At 46.0% G+C, this 20,622-nt stretch overlaps 2 protein-coding genes across 3 annotated transcripts in view; one reads left to right on the top strand and one right to left on the bottom strand.

Annotated features, from left to right (window-relative positions):
- LOC135195776 (uncharacterized) overlaps positions 1–20,622 on the top strand; it is a 198,185-nt gene that overhangs the window by 29,436 nt on the left and 148,127 nt on the right. The gene's annotated exons all lie outside the window — the stretch shown is intronic.
- On the bottom strand, positions 19,211–20,191 carry LOC135195359 (uncharacterized). The gene has a single exon (XM_064221619.1). The coding sequence runs from the start codon at positions 20,189–20,191 to the stop codon at positions 19,211–19,213; it is 981 nt and encodes a 326-aa protein (XP_064077689.1).

Below are 20,622 nucleotides of genomic sequence, written 5' to 3'. Positions count from 1 at the left end.
GGCAGGAAAGAGAATTAGGTATGAAAAGGTTTCTGCGCTTTCCGTAATTTTTTTTTTTTATACAGAAAAGATAATAATATTTTCCATGCTATTCCTTGGGGGCTGCTGTCACCCTTTATGACTACCGTTATATTAATCGTCCCGTGATGCCTTAAGTGCCTAGATACGTACATTGTTGTCTCATTTCCTGTCAATAGGTAACTAAGCAGGTTGTTAATTTTGCGACATTACTACCTAATATTTTTTTTTCTTTTTTTTTTATTTTTTTTTATTTTGCTTAATACGAAGCGTGTTAATAAATGGATAATCTTTGCAGGTTGTATATTTAGTGAAAAAGGCAATTAATGTTCGTTGTCAAACTTACAGAACTATTTATTTTTAACAACTGGATTTACAATTTTTATACAAGCTGAGGATGTTTTGCCCCGATTATTATTATTATTTGTAGTAGTAGTAGTAGTAGGGAGAGAGTTACAGTACTATGTAGTATTTTCAACAATTTATAAATCCTTCCTCTGTATTTTAAAGCTAGTATAGCCATGGGTCATAGTTTTATATTTGAAATATGAGTGATATATTGTTACGTTCTCCGTCTGCTCTCTCTAGGATTAAGAGCCCGCACTAGCATGGGGCCAGCTTAAACTTCAATAACAGCATCCCTGAGGAGGTGTGAGTGAGGTGCCGCTTGCAGTGTGCCTTTCGCGGCACTGTGTAGACTAGGCTATAGAGGTTATTCGTCATCCGTGTCTCGGTGATCTCATGTAACTGAACTGTTCAACTTCTTGAACTTGCATTTGTCCCCATTTTCGCATTTTATTTAAGAAATTAATACCTCAGACGAATTGCAGGAGAATCTTGAAATGTTTTAGTGTATCGCTGACCCCTATTTCTTGGGGGGGGGGTTCATTATCTAGGACTCATATTTCTGGGGTGTCATTATCTAAGACTCATATTTCTGGAGTGTCATTATCTAAGACTCATATTTCTTTGGGGTTCATTATCTTTATATTTACAGTGTTTTGTTTACGTTTTTGCGGTCATTCCCAACGGGCTTGTAATGAACACGCCGCAAAGGTGGATACTATCTGGTAAAAAACCCCCATTTTTTGTGGGGGCCGGGGCTGGGGACCGGGTGGTCACTATCTAGGAACCGGGAGGTCACTATCTAGGAACGATCTCACCGTGTGTCATGTTTCACTTAGGTTTCTTTTTAACTTTTTTGATAGGATAGGAAATCGTATTTCATGGAGGCGTGGATTCACTTTGCTGCGTAAATGCTGACCTTACCAGGTCTCTCTTGACATATTTGAAAGGGAATTGATGTATAGTATGAACGCACGCACGAGCGAAGGAAAAGCTTCTCTAGGCCTACACGAATGAAGGTTTCCTTGTGAAGGCATCCGGGCAAGCAGGGACTTTTTGTTGTTGTTGTTGTTGTACCAAGAGCAGTCAGTAAAGTCAGCGCAAAGTTCTCCCATGCCCAAGTCTTATGGTAGCATTGATGATCGAAGCATTTCTTGACCCCGCCCAATAAACAAATGGCGGAAGATCTAGACTCTGTAATGTTAGTTTATCTCTTGATTTATTTTTGCGACATTTTGTTTTTCCTAGCATTGTCCTTAGCCTTTCGTGACGAACTAGAGTCGTTTGAAATTTCTCATACTCCCTTGAATGAACTCTCTGATGCCACGATAACAAGTGAGTCCTATACGTTACTTAAGGAAGCTTCATTCATGAATTGAAAATGTTACAGTACGGACAGTTAGTAAGTGTACTAACGTCAGATGAGAGGGTCGCTATGAGGTGAGGTGAGGTAGGTCTCCTCATAAATAGGTAAGTGTTATGGTCATATGTCATATTGGTCTAGGGCTCTCTTCCATTTTAATCTATTGGATTTTATCGGTGAAAACAACGCAACCGGATATCTGTTTCTATTTTGCCTTACGCACGCAGAAAGAAGTTAATGGATTGTTACCTTTGTGAGTCTTTTCTTCTTCTTCTTCTTCTTCTTTTGGGGGGCGGGGGGAAGGTGTCGATGTTTTTCATAAAGGGTCCCTTGCGCTTCCGGTCCGAATATACCGGATATTGGAGAGCTTCATAAAACTTGTAAGATGAAGAGAGAGGGCACAGAATGCACTTGCGTATGTTAATGGTTATTCATTTCCTCGTCGGGTTGCTTGTTAAACATTACCATTTTTTTTACATGAATATGTTATCATTATACTCGCCTTGCGATATTTGGAATCAGGTATTCTTAGTTTGGAGCTTTCACAGCGTTTAGACTCGCTGTCGTCAAGCACGTGGCCAGCCTTATCCTCCATAGGCCTTCATAATTTAGAATCATGCAGAATGAAGGTTCTTTGTCTGAACTTTGGGATAGTATATGTTACGGCCCAGGGTTAGGACTGGTCTTTCAGACCATCCTGTATTACTGTCATGTTGAGGGTATAGATGCAAAGTTCAACCTCTTGTATTACCGTCAGTTTGACGGCATGGGTCTAAAGTTCAATCTTCTATAATACCGTCATGTTGACGGTATGAGTACAAAGTTAAGCCTACTGTATTACCGTCATTTTGACGGTTTGGGTACAGATTTCAACTCATTATATTACCGTCGTTTTGACGAAATCGGTCTAAAGTTCGAAGCTGACAAACTTGAACTGGCCGACATAATTTGAAAAGGCAGAAAAACAAAATAAGGTAAAAATCACGAAGATAATGAAATGAACCTGAGAGAAAGGAAGAAAGGAATTGAATAGGAGTATAGAAATAATTTGGCGATAAAATGTGGACAGGATGAGAAGAGACTATTACGAAGAGAGTTAAAACCGAAGTCAGATGTTACATGTAACACACGAATTAGAGAGAAATAAAAAATGAGAGAAGGGAGGGTGCATGAAAAAAAAAAAAAAGGCAAGTAGTGAGGCCAATGTGACAGGCTAGGCCTATAGTAGGCCTACTATGAGGTAACCGAATAAACTAACCCGCCGAATTGTCTCCCTTCCATTCTAAATACGTTATTAAAGAAATCATTAAAACGGCCTATGGAGTATCAGTACATCAAATGAAACCCGTTAGGTCTAAATATTCTCTTATAGGCCTCGAGTAGGTTCCCGCCATTACTTTCCCAGCATGCCCTCAAAAAAGCGACCTCGTCCGAAACGGTTAGTTTTGGCAGCCGAGGTTATATGATTACGTAATTGAGATCACGTTGGTCGGCCCAGTGATGTATGGATAATGAAAACGATCCTATTTTCATTAAAAAAATCTAAATGTATTTATATAAAGTTAATATTTGGCTAAGGAGAACGACGACTTTTATGATGATCTGTAGCCTTCAATCCACCCTGTCGAACTTACAGCTGTCACTTGTGTGTTCATCCCTTCGTCCCCAAGTATATAGGCCTACGTGTGCGCTGGACTATTTCGCAGTCATTTGATAGACGCACGGTAATTTTAATAACTTTGCCTTGTTTAAGCCAGGAGCTATATCAGTAGTCTTATTGTTTAGTCATAGCACTCTCATATTGGACTAGCGCCTCAGTGGCGTGGTCGGCATGGTGTTGTTGGCGTGCCACCTCGGTGGCCGCGAGTTCAATTCTCGGGCATTCCATTGAGGGGTGAGAGATGTGTATTTCTGGTGATAGAAGTTCAGTCTCGACGTGGTTCGGAAGTCACGTAAAGCCGTTGGTCCTGTTGCTGAATAACCACTGGTTCCATGCAACGTAAAAACACCACAAACAAACAAACTCATTATGGACTTGATTGATTCGATGCTGGAAATGGACGTGCAATTATCTAGATTGTAGGACATTGGCGGCAGGAACTGACCATTGCCGGACCGGTCTTATTTCAATTCATTTTTTATTTTTTATTTTTATTTTTATTACAGTGGCATTGGTGGTGGCACTTTTACAGCAAACGGCAATTACGGGTGGGGGGTGGGGACGCTGGTTGGTTAGTGCCGTCAGTGCACCTCATGCAATGCCCTGTAGACATTACGTAAGGCTCTTTGCAGCCTCCCTTCGACCCCTATCTGCAACTCCTTTCGTTCCTTTAACTGTACCTCCGTTATATTATCTCTTCCCGTCTCACCTTACACTCTTTCCTAACCGTTGTTTTACAGTGCAACTGTAAACTGGTACACCTTGGAAACTTTTTTATTTTTTCACTTAAAATTTCCGTTTCAACGCTGTGTGACCTCACAGTTCCCAGCGCTTGGCCTTTTATCTAAATTATATATTCCATTCCATAGCAGGCGAAGGGTCACAACTTGCATGTCTTAAAAGATAGGTCATAGGTTGCGGAGTGTGTCCATAATAGTAGGTTGTAGGTCACGTGACTTATCCATAGCACATGAGGGGTAATGAGTAATTTCCGTCCTACGTATAAATTGTAGTTGGTGTAGGCCAGTGGTTCCCAAACTCTTTCTGATCGTTGCCCACCTTTCATATAAGCGCCTCCGCGGCGTGGTCGGTATGGTCTTGACCTGCCTCCTCGGTGGCCGCGAGTTCGATTCTCTGGCATTCCACTGAGGGTCAGAGATGTGTATTTCTGGTGATAGAAGTTCACTCTCGACTTGGTTCGGAAGTCACGTAAAGCCTTTAGTCTCGTTGCTGAGTAACCACTGGCTCCATGCAATGTAAAAACACCATACAAACAAACTAACACCTTTCATACAGGATACTTGCCCAGGGCCCACAGCCAAGCATAACCTATGTATGTATAAAACCCATGGTTTTAAACATACATATCCTCAGGTTATAGCCCCTTGCATTCTGCGACATGTCCCCCTGGGTATTATCTGATGCGTTATGGATCGTATCTTACGAAATTTGAGACGTGTTGTCTACTTATCAAGAACTAGACAAGCTCCTTGAATGATATGGGTAATGTAGAGAAGGAGGAGACGGGTAAAAGTAGGTAAAAATAAAAAATAAGGAGTCGATAAATACTTGATATTCATTTCCATGTTTACTCTGAATAGCACTTGTAACCCCCTGGGCACGTCTCATGAGACACCGGCAACTGCTGCATACACTGGCGAAGTATGCATGCATTACCTGCATGTGAAGTGACATCTATAAATTTTGCTAAACTGCATCATAATACGTGGGTTTCCGAGGTTTCTTATTATGAACAATTTTATTCAATTTTAATTTAGCGTCGCGATGTAGTCACTCAGATGACGCTCTTCAGAGTGAACAGCAACAACGGAATAAGCAAAAAATCAATTTAACGTGGTGATGAAAAAACAAGACTGGATTAGAGTTATAAGAAGGAAAAGGATTAAGAAATGTATAGAAGAATTTTAGAGAGAGAGAGAGAGAGGAGGAGGAGGAAAATGATTCGAAGAGAAGGGGACTAGTAACGGTATTGTAAGGCGGTTGTGTGTGTGCGCGCGTGTGTGTGTGTGTGTGTGGTGGGGGTAGGAGGGGATGTAGTAGCTGAGATTGGAGGTAGTGGGAAGGGAAGGGGAGAGGGAGATGAGGAAGAGAGGATTGAAGGGGTGCATCCAATAAGGAAAGCAAGTGATCATCGAAGTCCGCGGGGAACATCCGCTTGTCAAAAGGTAAGGCGGTAGGAAGATATTTCCTCAATGACGAGCTTGTTGAGTTTACTAGCTGATGGGCGTAGGGTTGGGGGTTGGAGGGGGGTGGGGAGAAGCAAGGGTAGGATTCTGGCGGTATAGGGGGATAGGTAGACAGACTTCAATGAGTGGAAAGAGGGTAGACAACTATACCTAGTCTCTCAGCTTCAAGGGGAGGAAGGAAAAACTGAGGTAGAGGGGAAAGGTGGTGAACTTTGAGAAATGTAGGAGTCCGGGGAAAGTGTACAGGGGATTTATGTTCAAGTACGTCAAGGGGGAACATCGAGCAACGAAGGGAAGGAAGCTTCAAAGAAGAGAGAGAAGTACTACAGGTGGAACTCCAGCAAAGGTGAGAAGAACTTCATGGAAGAGGGGAGAGGTAGACGGAGCTTCTAGCAAGGCAGGAGAGGGAGCTTCAAGGGAGGAGAAAAGACAGGAGGAACTAATAGCAAGGTAGGGAAGGGAACTTGAAGGCAGGGAGAAAAGGCAAGAGAAACTGCCAGCATGGTAGGGGGAAGAACAAGTCAGGAAAAGGAACTTCAAGCAAGGAAGAAAAGGACAGAAGGAACTTCTAACAAGGCAGGAAAAGGAACTTCAAGGAAGGAGGACAAGGCAGAAGGAACTTCTAACAAGGCAGGAAAATGAACTTAAAGGGAGGAGGAAAAGGCAGAGGAAACTTCTAGCAAAGCAGGAAAGAGAACTTCAAGGGAGGGGAAAAAAGGTAGAAGTAACTTTTAACAAGGCAGGAAGGGGAACTTCGAGGAAGGAGAAAGGAAAGGCAGAAGGAACTTCTAACAAGTCAGGAAAAGGAACTTCAAGGGAGGGAGAAAGGACAGAAGGAACTTCTAAGAAGGCAGGAAAGGGAACTTCAAGGAAGTTAGAAGGCAAGTTAGGCAAACTAAAAGTTCTAAGAGTGAATTTCTTATTTTTCATATTTTTATTATTTTGTTCTATTGTTAAAATTTCTATTGTTTTTCTAAAAATGGTAATATTTATATTCATTCATTATTCCATGAAGAGATCAAGGAATGTGAAATGGCTGGTGTTAGGAGAGTCTTTAGTAAAAAAAAGTAGGATGCAATGATTCAGTTATTTTAATGACCACAGTGTTTGCGACGCCTATACAGACCAAAGACGGTTAGCAGGAGAAGCTGCCCAAGGACAGGGTATCGACGCCTGAGGCGATCCATCCACCAGGAGTCAGGAAGACCAAAACTGGTAACAAACAGGAGAAGGTTGTTTTAGTGTGAAAGGGGGAATGTGGAGAAAAGCAGAGTGAGCTGATCTGCTGTCTAGGAAGGAAAGAGAAGAGGAATTGCGGACAAACAAACGAACGCTCTTTTAGCAGCGGCTTGGCAATGCTCTCGATGGAGGGGGAGTGTTTTGAGACGGCGAGTGGCGAGGTTTATTATGCAAATGACTCACACGGGAAGGAGTTGAGATAGAGAGAACAGTGGATCGAGATTATATATATATATATATATATATATAATATATATATATATATATATATATATATATATATTTTATATTATATATATATATTATATATGTATGATATATATATATAAGAAGAGAGAGTTCAGAAGATTGCTGGGAGAGGTTGATCTGGGAATTGAAGATGTGGGAGAATGGTGGAGGCATAATGCATCAGTGATTAGAAGACATGGAAAGGAGATACTAGGGGAAACATCTGGAATAGTATGGGAGGAAAAGGAGAGCTGGTGGTGGGAAGAAGAGGTGGGGGAAGTGGTGAAAGGTAAAAAGGGAGGCAAAGAAGAGATTTGAAGAGTCACAGCTGCAGGAGGACAGAGAAAGATTAAGAGAAAGAAACAAAGAAGTAAAAAGGGTGGTGGTAGCTCAAGCTAAGGCAAGGGCATATGAAGAGGTTTATAATGAACTGGAAACCAAGGAATGGGTTGAGTAAAGATGCTCAAACTGTCAAAAGTAAGAAATAAAAGACAAGGACATCACCCATATTAAGCCAAAATGAAAGATAGGAATGGTACTGTCGTAAAAAAAGGAAGAAGACATCCGGAAAAGATGGAAAGAGTATTTCGAACAACTGCTAAATGAAGAAAATGAAAGACTTGTAAGAGAGGATGGACAAGTAAACATGGGAATGGTAATGGGGATATCTAGGGATGAAGTGATACGAGCCTTAAAAAAGAATGAGAAATGGGAAGGCAACAGGACCTGACTTAATCCCAGTCGAAGTTTGGAAAGCCTTAGGAGAGGAAGGGGTAGACATCTTGTATGATCTGATGGTAAAAATATTCGAACAGGAAAAGATACCAGAAGAATCGGCGGGAAAGCATATTGATACCTATATTTTAAAGGTAAAGGTGATGTCCAGGAATGCAGTAATTATAGAGGTATAAAACTAATGTCTCACACGTTGAAGATTTGGAAAGAATCATAGATAGCAGGCTGAGAGAGGAAGTTAGAATAGGGAAGGAACAGTTAGGATTTATGAAGGGAAGCGGCACAACGGATGGAATATTTTGCATAAGGCAGCTAATGGAGAAATTCAGAGAAAAACAACGAGACCTGCATCTGGTATTCATAGACCTTGAAAAGGCCTATGACAGAGTGCCAAGGCAAGAAATATGGAGATGTTTGAGGGAGAAGATGGTGCCGGAAAAGTATGTCAGAATTATTAAGGAGATGTACAGGAATGTGTATACTAGAGTGAGGAGTAGTGTTGGTGAGACGGATGGATTTGAGATAGGAGTTGGATTACACCAGGGGTCAGCACTTAGCATTCATCTTCAACATCGTGATGGATGTAATGACCAGGGATGTTAGAGAAGCAGTGCCATGGTGCATATTATACGCGGATGACATTGTGTTGTGTTCAGAGGGGAAGGAGGAGTTGGAGGGGAGGTTGGAGAGGTGGAGAGCAGCACTTGAGGAGAGAGGAATGAGAATAAGCAGATCAAAAACCGAATATATGTGTTCTAGTATTACTGAGGACGGTGGAAGTAGCATAAGATTGGGTGGGGAAGAAATAAAGAAAGTACAGAAGTTCAAGTACTTAGGGTCCTTATTGGAGGATTAGTTGGAAAGGCATAGGACCAAGGTGAGACACCGAATTTCAGGCAGGATGGAATAACTGGAGGTCTGCATCAGGGGTACTCTGTGACAAGAAGGTCCCTCTGAAATTGAAAGGAAAGTTCCATAGGACGGTGGTCAGACCAGCAATGTTATATGGAACAGAAACGGCAAGTATGAGGAAAACAGAGGAGAAGAAGATGGATGTAGCAGAAATGAGAATGTTGAGATGGATGTCGGGAGTAACAAGGGAAGATAGGATTAGAAATGAGTATATAAGAGGATCAACAAAGGTAGCTGAAATATCGAAGAAAATACAGGAAGGAAGGCTTCGATGGTATGGACACCTGTTACGAAGGGAGGAACGTCATGTTGGAAGACATACGATGGAAATGAAGTGCGGGGTAGAAGGAAGAAGGGAAGACCAAGAAAGAGATGGCGTGATGTGTAAGGGAAGATATGGAATTGAAAGGTATAAATGAGGAACGAGGCACAAGACAGAATCGATGGAGACGACTCATTCGTAATGGCGACCCCATATAAAAATGGGTTTAAGCTAGAAGAAGAAGATTAGATATATATATATATATATATATATGTATGTATGTAATATATATATATATATATATATATATATATATATATATATATATATATGTATATATGTATATATATAATATATATATATATATATATGTTTTAGTAGATATATTATATATATATATATTATATATATAATATATATATATATATATAATATAATATAATATAATTGGATATATATATATATATATATATAATATATATATATAGAGAGAGAGAGAGAGAGAGAGAGAGAGAGAGAGAGAGAGACGAACGCAAGAAGAGGGATGATAGTAAATGACAGGTAAGAGTGATTCTGTATATAGATATACATAAACATATTAAACAATATATATATATAAATATATATGGATATATATATATATATATATATATATATATATATTATATATATATATTATATATATATATATATATATATATATATATTATGTTATTATATTCAATGAAGAAAGAGGAGAGAACGGGGTGAACAACAGTTAAGAAAACAAAGTTAGCGAGAATTGCTCCACCAGAAGATATATTTCAGAGAATGGGAGAATATGTAAATAATTATTATTATTATTATTATTATATATTATTATTATTTATTATTATTATTATTATTTATTTAATATAGATGGGGAGACGGTGATAAACAACACTAAGAAGACAAAGGTTAGCGAGAATCGCTCGACAAGAAGGTTATCGTCATTTAGAGAATTGAGCAAACGCTGATAGCTCAGCAAGCCGCACACACAAGAACGCAATGAGAAGAATGCTGAACAATGTGGGGAAACGGGGAAGTTTAATTTTCATTATCGCAATTAAGGTCGGGAGGGAAAAAGCGACTAATGAGAGTTCTCTCGACCGAAAAAAAAAAAAAAAAAAAAAACGCATACCGTGAACTCCACTGGCAAAGCCGGGTAGCAAAATGATGAAGCCGTCGTCATGCATTTCACGTTTAGAATTTCTGCCGTCTTTACCATCGCTTCATTTGAAGGATTTTGTCAAGTTTTCCCGCAAGTGAGACTTTTTGGGGTTTCGAATAATGATATATTATATAGATATATATATATATATTATATATATATATATATATATATATATATATATATATATATATATATTAATCATCATAATAATAATGGTGGTGAAGGAATCCACAGTGGTTGTAAATGTCAATACATATATATATCATATATATAGATATTATACTATATATCTATATATATATATATATATATATATATATATATATATATATATATATATATATATATAGACCACAAAACATTGAAATTGGAGCAACGGAAAGGCGTCTTTTTTACTTTTATCCAATTTAATACACCTTGTTAATTGTCTTTTAACATGGTGGTAACACGTATATGATGTGTATACTCTTATTGTTTGTACACAATTACTGTTTAATCTCATCGCTTTTTCAGCCTGCAAGATGCATCAAGAGATACGAAACGTCGCGTATTAAATGGATAAAGTGTGTGTGTGTGTGTGTGTAATTGTAATATCCACAATGCCCTCTTAACTTCTAAAATTCTTTGTCTTTTTTTCTTTTTTCTTTTTTTTTTTTTTTTTGGATGTGCGTCCCGCTACAAAGCCTTGAGATCCAACTTCAAAGAAATATGAGGAAATCGTGATGAAGTTGGATCTCAAGGCTTTGTAGCGGGACGCGTATCCCCAAAAAAAGAGCAAAGAATTTGAGAAGTTAAGAGGGGATTGTGGCTATTACAAGTACATATACATCTGGTAAAAATGACCAGTAGATTCTACAGATATATACATATATATATATATATATATAATATATATATATATATATATATACTACATATATTATATATATATAAGATATATATATATATATATAATTATATATATATACAGGAAAATGATAGGCAGAAATCCAAGCGCTTTCGTCTTTATTAAGACAATGTCTTAGTAAAGACGAAAGCGCTTGAGTTTCTGCCTATCATTTTCCTGTGGTATTCGCTTATTATATGAATTCACGTCCATCTACTAGGATTTTTTAAGCTTATGTTTTATATATGTATATATATACATATATATATATATATATTATATATATATATATATAATATATATATATATATTATATATATATACAATGAAGTAGGGAAGCACACCAACAGGTCAAGGAACTCATATTTATTAAGTTGCAACGTTTCGAAGCCAACCAGCAGGCCTCATTTCAAGCTAAAAAGTAACAATATCTAATTAGTACAATAAAATTAAGCTACAATATAAAATACCACCATGTAAAGTACAATAAAACAATCACAGTTAAAAACACAAATAAGGACCAACCGTTGAGTGTGAAGACAGAGGAAGGACTAACAAAAAACGTAAACAGTTCACGAGAGGTAAAGAGGTGTAGACGTGGCATGGTGTTCAGTGAGGGGACCAGTTTTTTAATAAACAAAGATTCATTAATGTTAAAACCTTGTGATTGGAAGCTCTGCCCAAAACCTGAAAGTCCTTGTACTGGATAGAATACCTACATTTATCGGTATGATCCTTATGTTGGAAAATTCGGGAATTTCGAAAGCTTAGTGCCAGTTCTATAGCTGATAGCTCTATGACTGTCGATTCGGACCTTAAGTAACCTATGTGTCGATCCAATATAGGTTCCTCGATTACAATCAAGGACAAGTAAACTTGTAAATGACACATGAGGTCATCAATGGATCCAAAACGGTCCTTGAAGCTGAAAAGGCTACCGATATTCAGTGGGTTTGTAGGTATAATTTTGATTTTCATGGCAGGGAGATGACCAGATATTAAAGCGTGGAGTTCCTTATAAAAAAGTTGTATTGTGAATAAAAGGAAGGCTGGCATAGAACGGTAATTTAGGAACGTGAGGAGTAGGATGACGTGGAACAAAAATATTATTTAAAAATAAAATTTGGAGATATGCTTAAAGAACAACTGGTCGGGTGGGAAAGCAGTTGCTGTTAAAATATTTTTTGCAAGAACGTGACTTCATGTGAAAAGATTGCCAACTAGCAAGACAAAGCAAAGGCTCGGTGAAGCATGGTTAGTAAGGCATTTATCTTAAAATCAAGAGAACAAAAACTCTATATATATATATATATATATATATATATATATATATATATATATATATATATATATATATATTACACCGCTGATGATTTATTCACTATTTAAGTGACTCATGGTGCTATGAGATTTCTGTGAATGATATTGGTGTTAGTAACGACTTTTATCTTCTTCCCAACCTTCAATCAGCTGGTTGCAGTCAGAGCCAGTGTTGAGAAAAGGCTGTCATTTTGATAAATATTTCTTATAGTACTGCTTTTCATTTCCTTGACTGATTGAGAATCCTTGAGCGAAACTCATACATTCCCCGGATCGAGTGGGAGACCTTATCACCTGTATTTATTTCCCTGGTCCATTTCAATTAGTTTCCCCAATCCATTCTCTGGATAGACTGGGAAACCTCCTTGCCCGCATTCCTTTCCCCGATCCATCCCCTGGATCGAGCGGGAGACCTCCTTGCCTGCATTCCTTTCCCCGATCTATCCCCTGGATCGAGCAGGAGACCTCATCGAGTGGGAGACCTCCTTGCCCGCATTCCTTTCCCCGATCCATCCCCTGGATCGAGTGGGAGACCTCCTTGCCCGCATTCCTTTCCCCGATCCATCCCCTGGATCGAGCGGGAGACCTCCTTGCCCGCATTCCTTTCCCCGATCCATCCCCTGAATCGAGCGGGAGACCTCTTCGAGTGGGAGACCTCCTTGCCCGCTTTCCTTTCCCCGATCCATCCCCTGGATCGAGCGGGAGACCTCCTTGCCAGCATTCCTTTCCCCGATCCATCCCCTGGATCGAGTGGGAGACCTCCTTGCCTGCATTCCTTTCCCCAATCCATCCCCTGGATCGAGTGGGAGACCTCATCGAGCTGGAGACCTCCTTGCCCGCATTCTTCCCGATCCTATCCCCTGGATCGAGTGGAGCCTCCTTGCCCGCATTCCTTTCCCCGATCCATCCCCTGGATCGAGTGGGAGACCTCTTGCCCGCATTCCTTTCTCCGATCCATTCCCTGGATCGAGCGGGAGACCTCATCGAGTGGGAGACCTCCTTGCCCGCATTCCTTTCCCCGATCCATCCCCTGGATCGAGTGGGAGACCTCCTTGCCTGCATTCCTTTCCCCGATCCATCCCCTGGATCGAGCGGGAGACCTCCTTGCCTGCATTCCTTTCCCCGATCCATCCCCTGGATCGAGCGGGAGACCTCATCGAGTGGGAGACCTCCTTGCCCGCATTCCTTTCCCCGATCCATCCCCTGGATCGAGTGGGAGACCTCCTTGCCCGCATTCCTTTCCCCAATCCATCCCCTGGATCGAGTGGAGATACCTCCTTGCCCGCATTCCTTTTTCCAATCCATCCCCTGGATTGAGTGAGACCTCCTTGCCCCGCATTTCCTTTCCCCAATCCATCCCCTTGGATCGAGTGGGAAGAACCTCTCTTGCCAGCATTCCTTTCCCCCAATCCATCCCCTGGATCGAGTGGAGGACCTCCTGCCCGCATTCCTTTCCCCGATCCCATCCCCTGGATCGAGTGGGAGACCCTCCTTGCCAGCATTCCTTTCCCGATCCATCCCCTGATCGCAGCGGGGAACCTTTTGCCCGCATTCCTTTTCCCCGATCCATCCTCTAGGATTCGCGGAAGACCTCCTTGCCCGCATTCCTTTCCCCAATTCCATCCCCTGGATTCGAGTGGGAGACCTCCTTGCCCGCATTCCTTTTCCCTGATTCCATCCCCTTGGATCGAGTTGGAAGACCTCCTGCCAGCATTCCTTTCCCCGAGCCATCCCCTGGATCGAGTGGGAGATCCTCCTTGCCACATTCCTTCCCCAATCCATCCCCTGGATTCAAGTGGGAGACCTCCTTGCCAGCTATTCCTTCCCCAATTCCATCCCTGGATCAAGGTGGAGACGGACCTTACCCGCATTCCTTTCCCCCATATCATCCCCTGGATCAAGTGGGAGACCTCCTTGCCCGCATTCCTTTCGCCCAATCCATCCCCCTGGAGTCCGAGTGGGAGACTCTTGCCCGCATCCTTTCCCCCGATCCAATCCCCGGTGATCGAGTTGGGAAGGACCTTCCTTGCAGCATTCCTTTCCCCAATCCATTCCCTGGTCGAGTGGGAGTACCTCCTTGCCCGCTTCCTTCCTCCGATCCATCCCCGTGTCGAGTGGGAGGACCTCCTTGCCAGCCATTCCTTTCCCCGATCCATCCCTGGATTCGAGCGGGAGACCTCCTTGCCCGCATTCCTTTCCCCGATCCATCCCCTGGATCGAGCGGGAGACCTCCTTGCCCGCATTCCTTTCCCCAATCCATCCCCTGGATCGAGTGGGAGACCTCCTTGCCCGCATTCCTTTCCCTGATCCATCCCCTGGATCGAGTGGGAGACCTCCTTGCCAGCATTCCTTTCCCCGATCATCCCCTAATCGAAGTGGGAGACCTCCTTGCCAGCATTTCCTTTCCCCAATCCATCCCCTGAGATCAAAGGGAGACCTCCTTGCCAGCATTCCTTTCCCCAATTCCATCCCCTGGATCAAGTGGGAAAGACGACCTTACCCGCATCCTTTCCCCAAATCCATCCCCTGGATCAAGTTTGGAGACCTCTTGCCCGCATTCCTTTCCCCAATCCATCCCCTGGATCGAGTGGGAGACCTCCTTGCCCGCATTCCTTTCCCCAATCCATCCCCTGGATCGAGTGGGAGACCTCCTTGCCCGCATTCCTTTCCCCAATCCATCCCCTGGATCGAGTGGGAGACCTCCTTGCCCGCATTCCTTTCCCTGATCCATCCCCTGGATCAAGTGGGAGACCTCCTTGCCAGCATTCCTTTCCCTGATCCATCCCCTGGATCGAGTGGGAGACTCCTTGCCAGCATTCCTTTCCCTGATCCATCCGCCTGGATCGTAGTGGAGACACCTCCTGGCCCGCATTCCTTTTCCCCAAATCCATCCCTGATCGAGTTGGTGAGACTCCTTGCCAGCATTCCTTTTTCCCCAAATCCACCCCCCTGGATCGAGTGGGAGACCTCCTTGCCCGCATTCCTTTCCCTGATCCATCCCCTGGATCAAGTGGGAGACCTCCTTGCCCGCATTCCTTTCCCTGATCCATCCCCTGGATCGAGTGGGAGACCTCCTTGCCCGCATTCCTTTCCCTGATCCATCCCCTTGGATCGAGCGGGAGACCTCCTTGCCCAGCTATTCGCTTTCCCCAATCCATCCCCTGGATCGAATGGGATACCTCTTCCAGCATTCCTTTCCCCAATCCATGCCCCTGGATTCGAGCGGTGAGACCTCCTTGGCCCGCATTCCTTTCCCCGATCCATCCCCTGGATCGAGTGGGAGACCTCCTTGCCCGCATTCTTTCCCAATCCATCCCCGGATTCGAGCTGGGAGACCTTTCCCTTTTGGTGGGGGGGCCCGGCATTTTTCCCTTTTTTTTCCCCCCCCCTGATCATCCCTGGATCGAAAGTGGGAGACCTCCTTGCCAGCATTCCTTTCCCCGATCCATCCCCTGGATCGAGTGGGAGACCTCCTTGCCAGCATTCCTTTCCCCAGATCCCTATCCCCTGGATCGAGTGGGAGACTCCTTGCCCGCATTTCCTTTCCCTTGTCCAATTCCCGGATCAAGTGGGAGGACCTTCTTGCCCGCTATCTTTCCCCCAATGCCATCCCCTGGATCGAAGTGGGAGACCTCCTTGCCAGCATTCCTTTCCCTGATCCATCCCCTGGATCAAGTGGGAGACCTCCTTGCCAGCATTCCTTTCCCTGATCCATCCCCTGGATCAAGTGGGAGACCTCCTTGCCAGCATTCCTTTCCCTGATCCATCCCCTGGATCATTAGTGGGTGACCTCACTTGCCAGGCATTTCCTTTCCCATGATCCATTCCCCTGCTGGATCGATGTGCGGAGACTCCTTGCCGCAATTCCTTTCCCTAGTCCATCCCCTGCGATTCAAGTGGGAGACCTCCTTGCAGCATTCCTTTCCCTATCCATCCCTGGATTCGAGTGGGAGACCTCCTTGCCAGCATTCCTTTCCCCGATCCATCCCCTGGATCGAGTGGGAGACCTCCTTGCCAGCATTCCTTTCCCCGATCCATCCCCTGGATCGAGTGGGAGACCTCCTTGCCAGCATTCCTTTCCCGATCCTCCCCCTGGATCGAGTGGGAGACCTCCTTGCCAGCATTCCTTTCCCCGATCCATCCCCTGGGATCGGAAAAGGGAACCTCCCTTGCCTAGCATTCCTTTCCCCGATTTCCATTTCCCCATGAATCGAGTGGGGAGACCTAACCCCCTTGGCCAGCATTCTTTTCCCCGATCCATCCCCTGGATCGGAGTGGGAGGGGGACCTCCTTGCCAGCATTCGCCTTTCCCCGATCCATCCCCTGAATCGATGGAGGACTCCTTGCCCGGCATCCTTTCCCCGATCCTATCCCTTGGATTCCCGAGTTGGGAGACCTCCTTGCCAGCATTCCTTTCCCCGAATCCATCCCCTTGGGATCGATGTGGGAGACCTCCATCGAGCCGGGAGACCTCCTTGCCAGCATTCCTTTACCCCGAATCCATCCCCGGATCGAGTGGGAGACCATCCTTGCCTGCCATTCCTTTCCCCGGATCCATACCCCTGGATCGAGTGGGAGACCTCCCTGCCTGGGCATTCTTTCCACGATCCATCCCTGGATCGAGCGGGAGACATCATCGGAGTGGGAGGACCTCCTTGCCCGCATTCCCCCTTTTTTTTTCCCCCAGATCCATCCCCATGGATCGAGTGGGGGAGGACCCATCCTTGCCTGCATTCCTTTCCCCGATCCATCCCCTGGATCGAGCGGGAGGACGACCTCCCTTGCCCGCATTCCTTTCCCCAGATTCCAATCCCCTGGATGAGCTGAAGGTGGGAGACCTCATTAGAGTGGGAGGACCTCCCCTTGCCCCGCATTTCCTTTCCCGACCATCCACCCCTGGGATCGAGGTGGGAGGGAACCCTCCTTGCCCGCATTTCCTTTCCCCAAATCCATCCCCTGGATCGAGGGGAGGACCTCCCTCCTTGCCCAGCATTCCTTTCCCAACTCCATCCCCTGGATTGGAGTGGGAGACCTCCTTGCCCGCATTCCTTTACCCAATCCATCCCATGGAACTCGAGTGGGGTAGACCCCTTCCGGGCCAGCATTCCTTTACCAAACCCAATCCCATCCCCTGGAATCGAGTGGGAGACCTCCTTGCCCGCATTCCGTTTCCCCGATCCATCCCCTGGATCGAGGTGGGAGGACCTCCCATCCTTTGGCCAGCTATTCCTTCCCCGATCCATAATACCCCTAGGATTAGAGCGGGAGGACCATACGTTGCCCGCATTCCTTTCCCCCGATCCAATCCCCTGGATCGAGCGGGGGGAGTAACCTCCTTTTTGCCCGCATTCCTTTCCCGGATCCATCCCCTGGATCGAGCGGGAGGACCTCCCTTGCCCGCATTCCTTTCACCCCTGGATCCATCCCCTGGAATCGAGTGGGAGACCTTCCTTGCCCAGCATTCCTTTCCCAGCCCCGAATCCATCCCCTGTGGGATCGAGAGGGGGAGACCTGCCGTTGCCCAGCATTCCTTTCCCCCAATCACTCCCCTGGATCAAGTGGGAGACCTCCCTTGCCAAGCATTACCTTTCCTTTCCCCCAATCCATACCCTTGGATCAAGTGGGAGACGGACCTTGCCCGCATTGCCTTTCCCTGACCCAATCCATCCACCCCGGGATCAAGTGGGAGACCATCCTTGCCCGCATTCCTTTCCCCAGATCCATCCCCCATGGATCAAAGTGAGGGAGACCTCCTTGCCAGCAATTCCTTTCCCCGATCCATCCCCTGGATCGAGTGGGAGACACCTTGGGCCAGCATCCCTTTCCCCAATCCCATCCCCATGGACCGAGTTGGGAGGACCTCCTTGAGCATTCCTTTCCCCAATCCATCCACCCTGGATCCAAGTAGGTGGGGAGACCTCCTTGCCCGCAATTCCATTTTCCCCAATCCCAAATTCCCCTGGAATCCAAAGTGGAGGAACCTCCTTGCCCGGCTTCCTTTCCCCAATACAAATCCCCTGGGGGATCGAGGGGGACACCTCCTTGCCCGCATGTCCTTTCCCAATTTCCCCATCCCCTGGATTCCAAGTGGGGAGACTCCCCTTGCCCGCATTCCTTTCCCAACTCCAATCCCCTGGATCGAGAGGGAGACCTCCTTTGCCCAGCATTCCTTTCCCCCTGAATCCATCCCCCTGGATCAAGTGGGAGACCACCTAGCCAGGGGCACATTCCTTCCCTGATCCATCCCCTTGGCTCCCGGAGTGGATACCTCCTTGACCAGCCCCAATTCCTTTTATTGACCCCATCCCCGGCGGATCGAATGGAGGGAGACCTCATTGCCGCATTCCTTTCCCCGATCCACTCCCCTGGATCGAGCAGACCATCCCCTTGGCAGCACCCCATCCTCCCCTGGATCCATCCTTGGATCCCCGGACGTGGGAGACCTCCTTGCCGCATTCCTTTCCATCCATCCCCTGGATCGAGTGGGAGACCTCCTTGCCGCATCCTTTCCCCAATCCATCCCCAGGATAAGTGGGGAGACCTCCTTGCCAGAATTCCTTTCCCAATCCATCCCCTGGATTCGCCCGGGAGACCACCTTGCCCGCATTCCTTGATCCATCCCCTTGGATCGAGGGGGAGACCTCCTTGCCCGCCATTCCTTTCCCCGATCCATCCCCCTGGATGGGGGGGAAGGGGAGACCTCCTTGCCCGCATTCCTTTCCCCGATCCATCCCCTGGATCGAGTGGGAGACCTCCTTGCCAGCATTCCTTTCCCCAATCCATCCCCTGGATCGAGTGGGAGACCTCCTTGCCCGCATTCCCTTTCCCCAACCCATCCCCGGATCAAGTGGGAGGACCTCCTTGCCCGCATTCCTTTCCCCAATCATCCCCTGGATCTGACGAGGGCGAGAATCCACCCCGGGATCGAGTGGGAGACCTCTTGCCGCATTCCTTTCCCCTGAATATCCCCTGGATCAAGTGGGGAGACCTTGCCCGCATTCCTTTCCCCAATCCATCCCCTGGACGAGTGGGAGACCTCCTTGCCAGCATTCCTTTCCCTGAATCCATCCCCTGGATCAAGCGGGAGACCACCTGCCGCATTCCTTTCCTTTGATCCATCCCCTGGATCGAGTGGAGACCTCCTTGCCAGCATTCCTTTTCCCTGATCCATCCCCTGGATCGAGTGACCTCCTTGCCCGCATTCCTTTCCCATCCATCCCCTGGGAATCGAGGTGGGGAGACCTCCTTGCCGCATTCCTTTCCCCAATCCATCCCCTGGATCGAGTGGGAGACCTCCTTGCCCGCATTCCTTTCCCTGATCCATCCCCTGGATCGAGTGGGAGACCTCCTTGCCCGCATTCCTTCCCTGATCCAGATTCCCTGGGAGACAGTGGGAGACCAACCTTGCCCGCATTCCTTTCCCCGATCCATCCCCTGGATCGAGCGGGAGACCTCCTTGCCCGCATTCCTTTCCCGATCCATCCCCTGGATCGAGCGGGAGAGGCATTCTTTCCCTGATCCATCCCCTGGATCGAGGGAGACATCCTTGCCCGATCCCATCCCCTGGATCGACGGGGAGACCTCCCTTGCCCGCATTCCTTTCCCCTGATCCATCCCTGGATCGAGCGGGAGACCTCCTCCCCGGCAGACCCCTCTTGTTATTTCCGCCATCTCCCTTGATCCTGGATCGAGTGGGGGAGGACCTCCTTGCCGCATTCCTTTCCCCATCCATCCCCTGGATCGAGCGGGAGACCTCCTTGCATTAGAATTCCTTTCCCCTTTGTCCATCCCCTGGATCGAGCGGGAGACCTCCTTGCCCGCCATTATCTCCCCTGATCCATCCCTTTGATTTCCCCGAGGATCGAGTGGGAGACCTCATTGCCAGCATTCCTTTCCCCCCAATCCATCCCCTTGGATCGAGTGGGAGGACTCCCCTGCCAAATTCCTTTCCCCGATTCATCCCCTGGGATCAAGTGGGAGGACCTCCTTGCCCGCATTCCTTTCCCCAAATCAATCCCATGGATCGAGTGGGAGACCTCCTTGGCCAGATTCCTTTCCCGATCCATCCCCTGGATCAATGGGAGACCTCCTTGCCCAGCAATTCCTTTCTCCCTGATCCATCCCTGTGGATCAATGGTGGAGACCTCCTTGCCAGCATTCCTTTCCCTGATCCATCCACCTGGATCGAGGGGGAGACCTCCTTGCCAGCATAGCCTTCCCCCGATCCATCCCCTGGATCGGAGTGGAGACCCCTT

This window comes from Macrobrachium nipponense, chromosome 16 (assembly GCF_015104395.2).
Source record: "Macrobrachium nipponense isolate FS-2020 chromosome 16, ASM1510439v2, whole genome shotgun sequence".
NCBI classification, from domain to species: domain Eukaryota; kingdom Metazoa; phylum Arthropoda; class Malacostraca; order Decapoda; family Palaemonidae; genus Macrobrachium; species Macrobrachium nipponense.
This window is presented reverse-complemented; position numbering and strand designations above follow the sequence as displayed.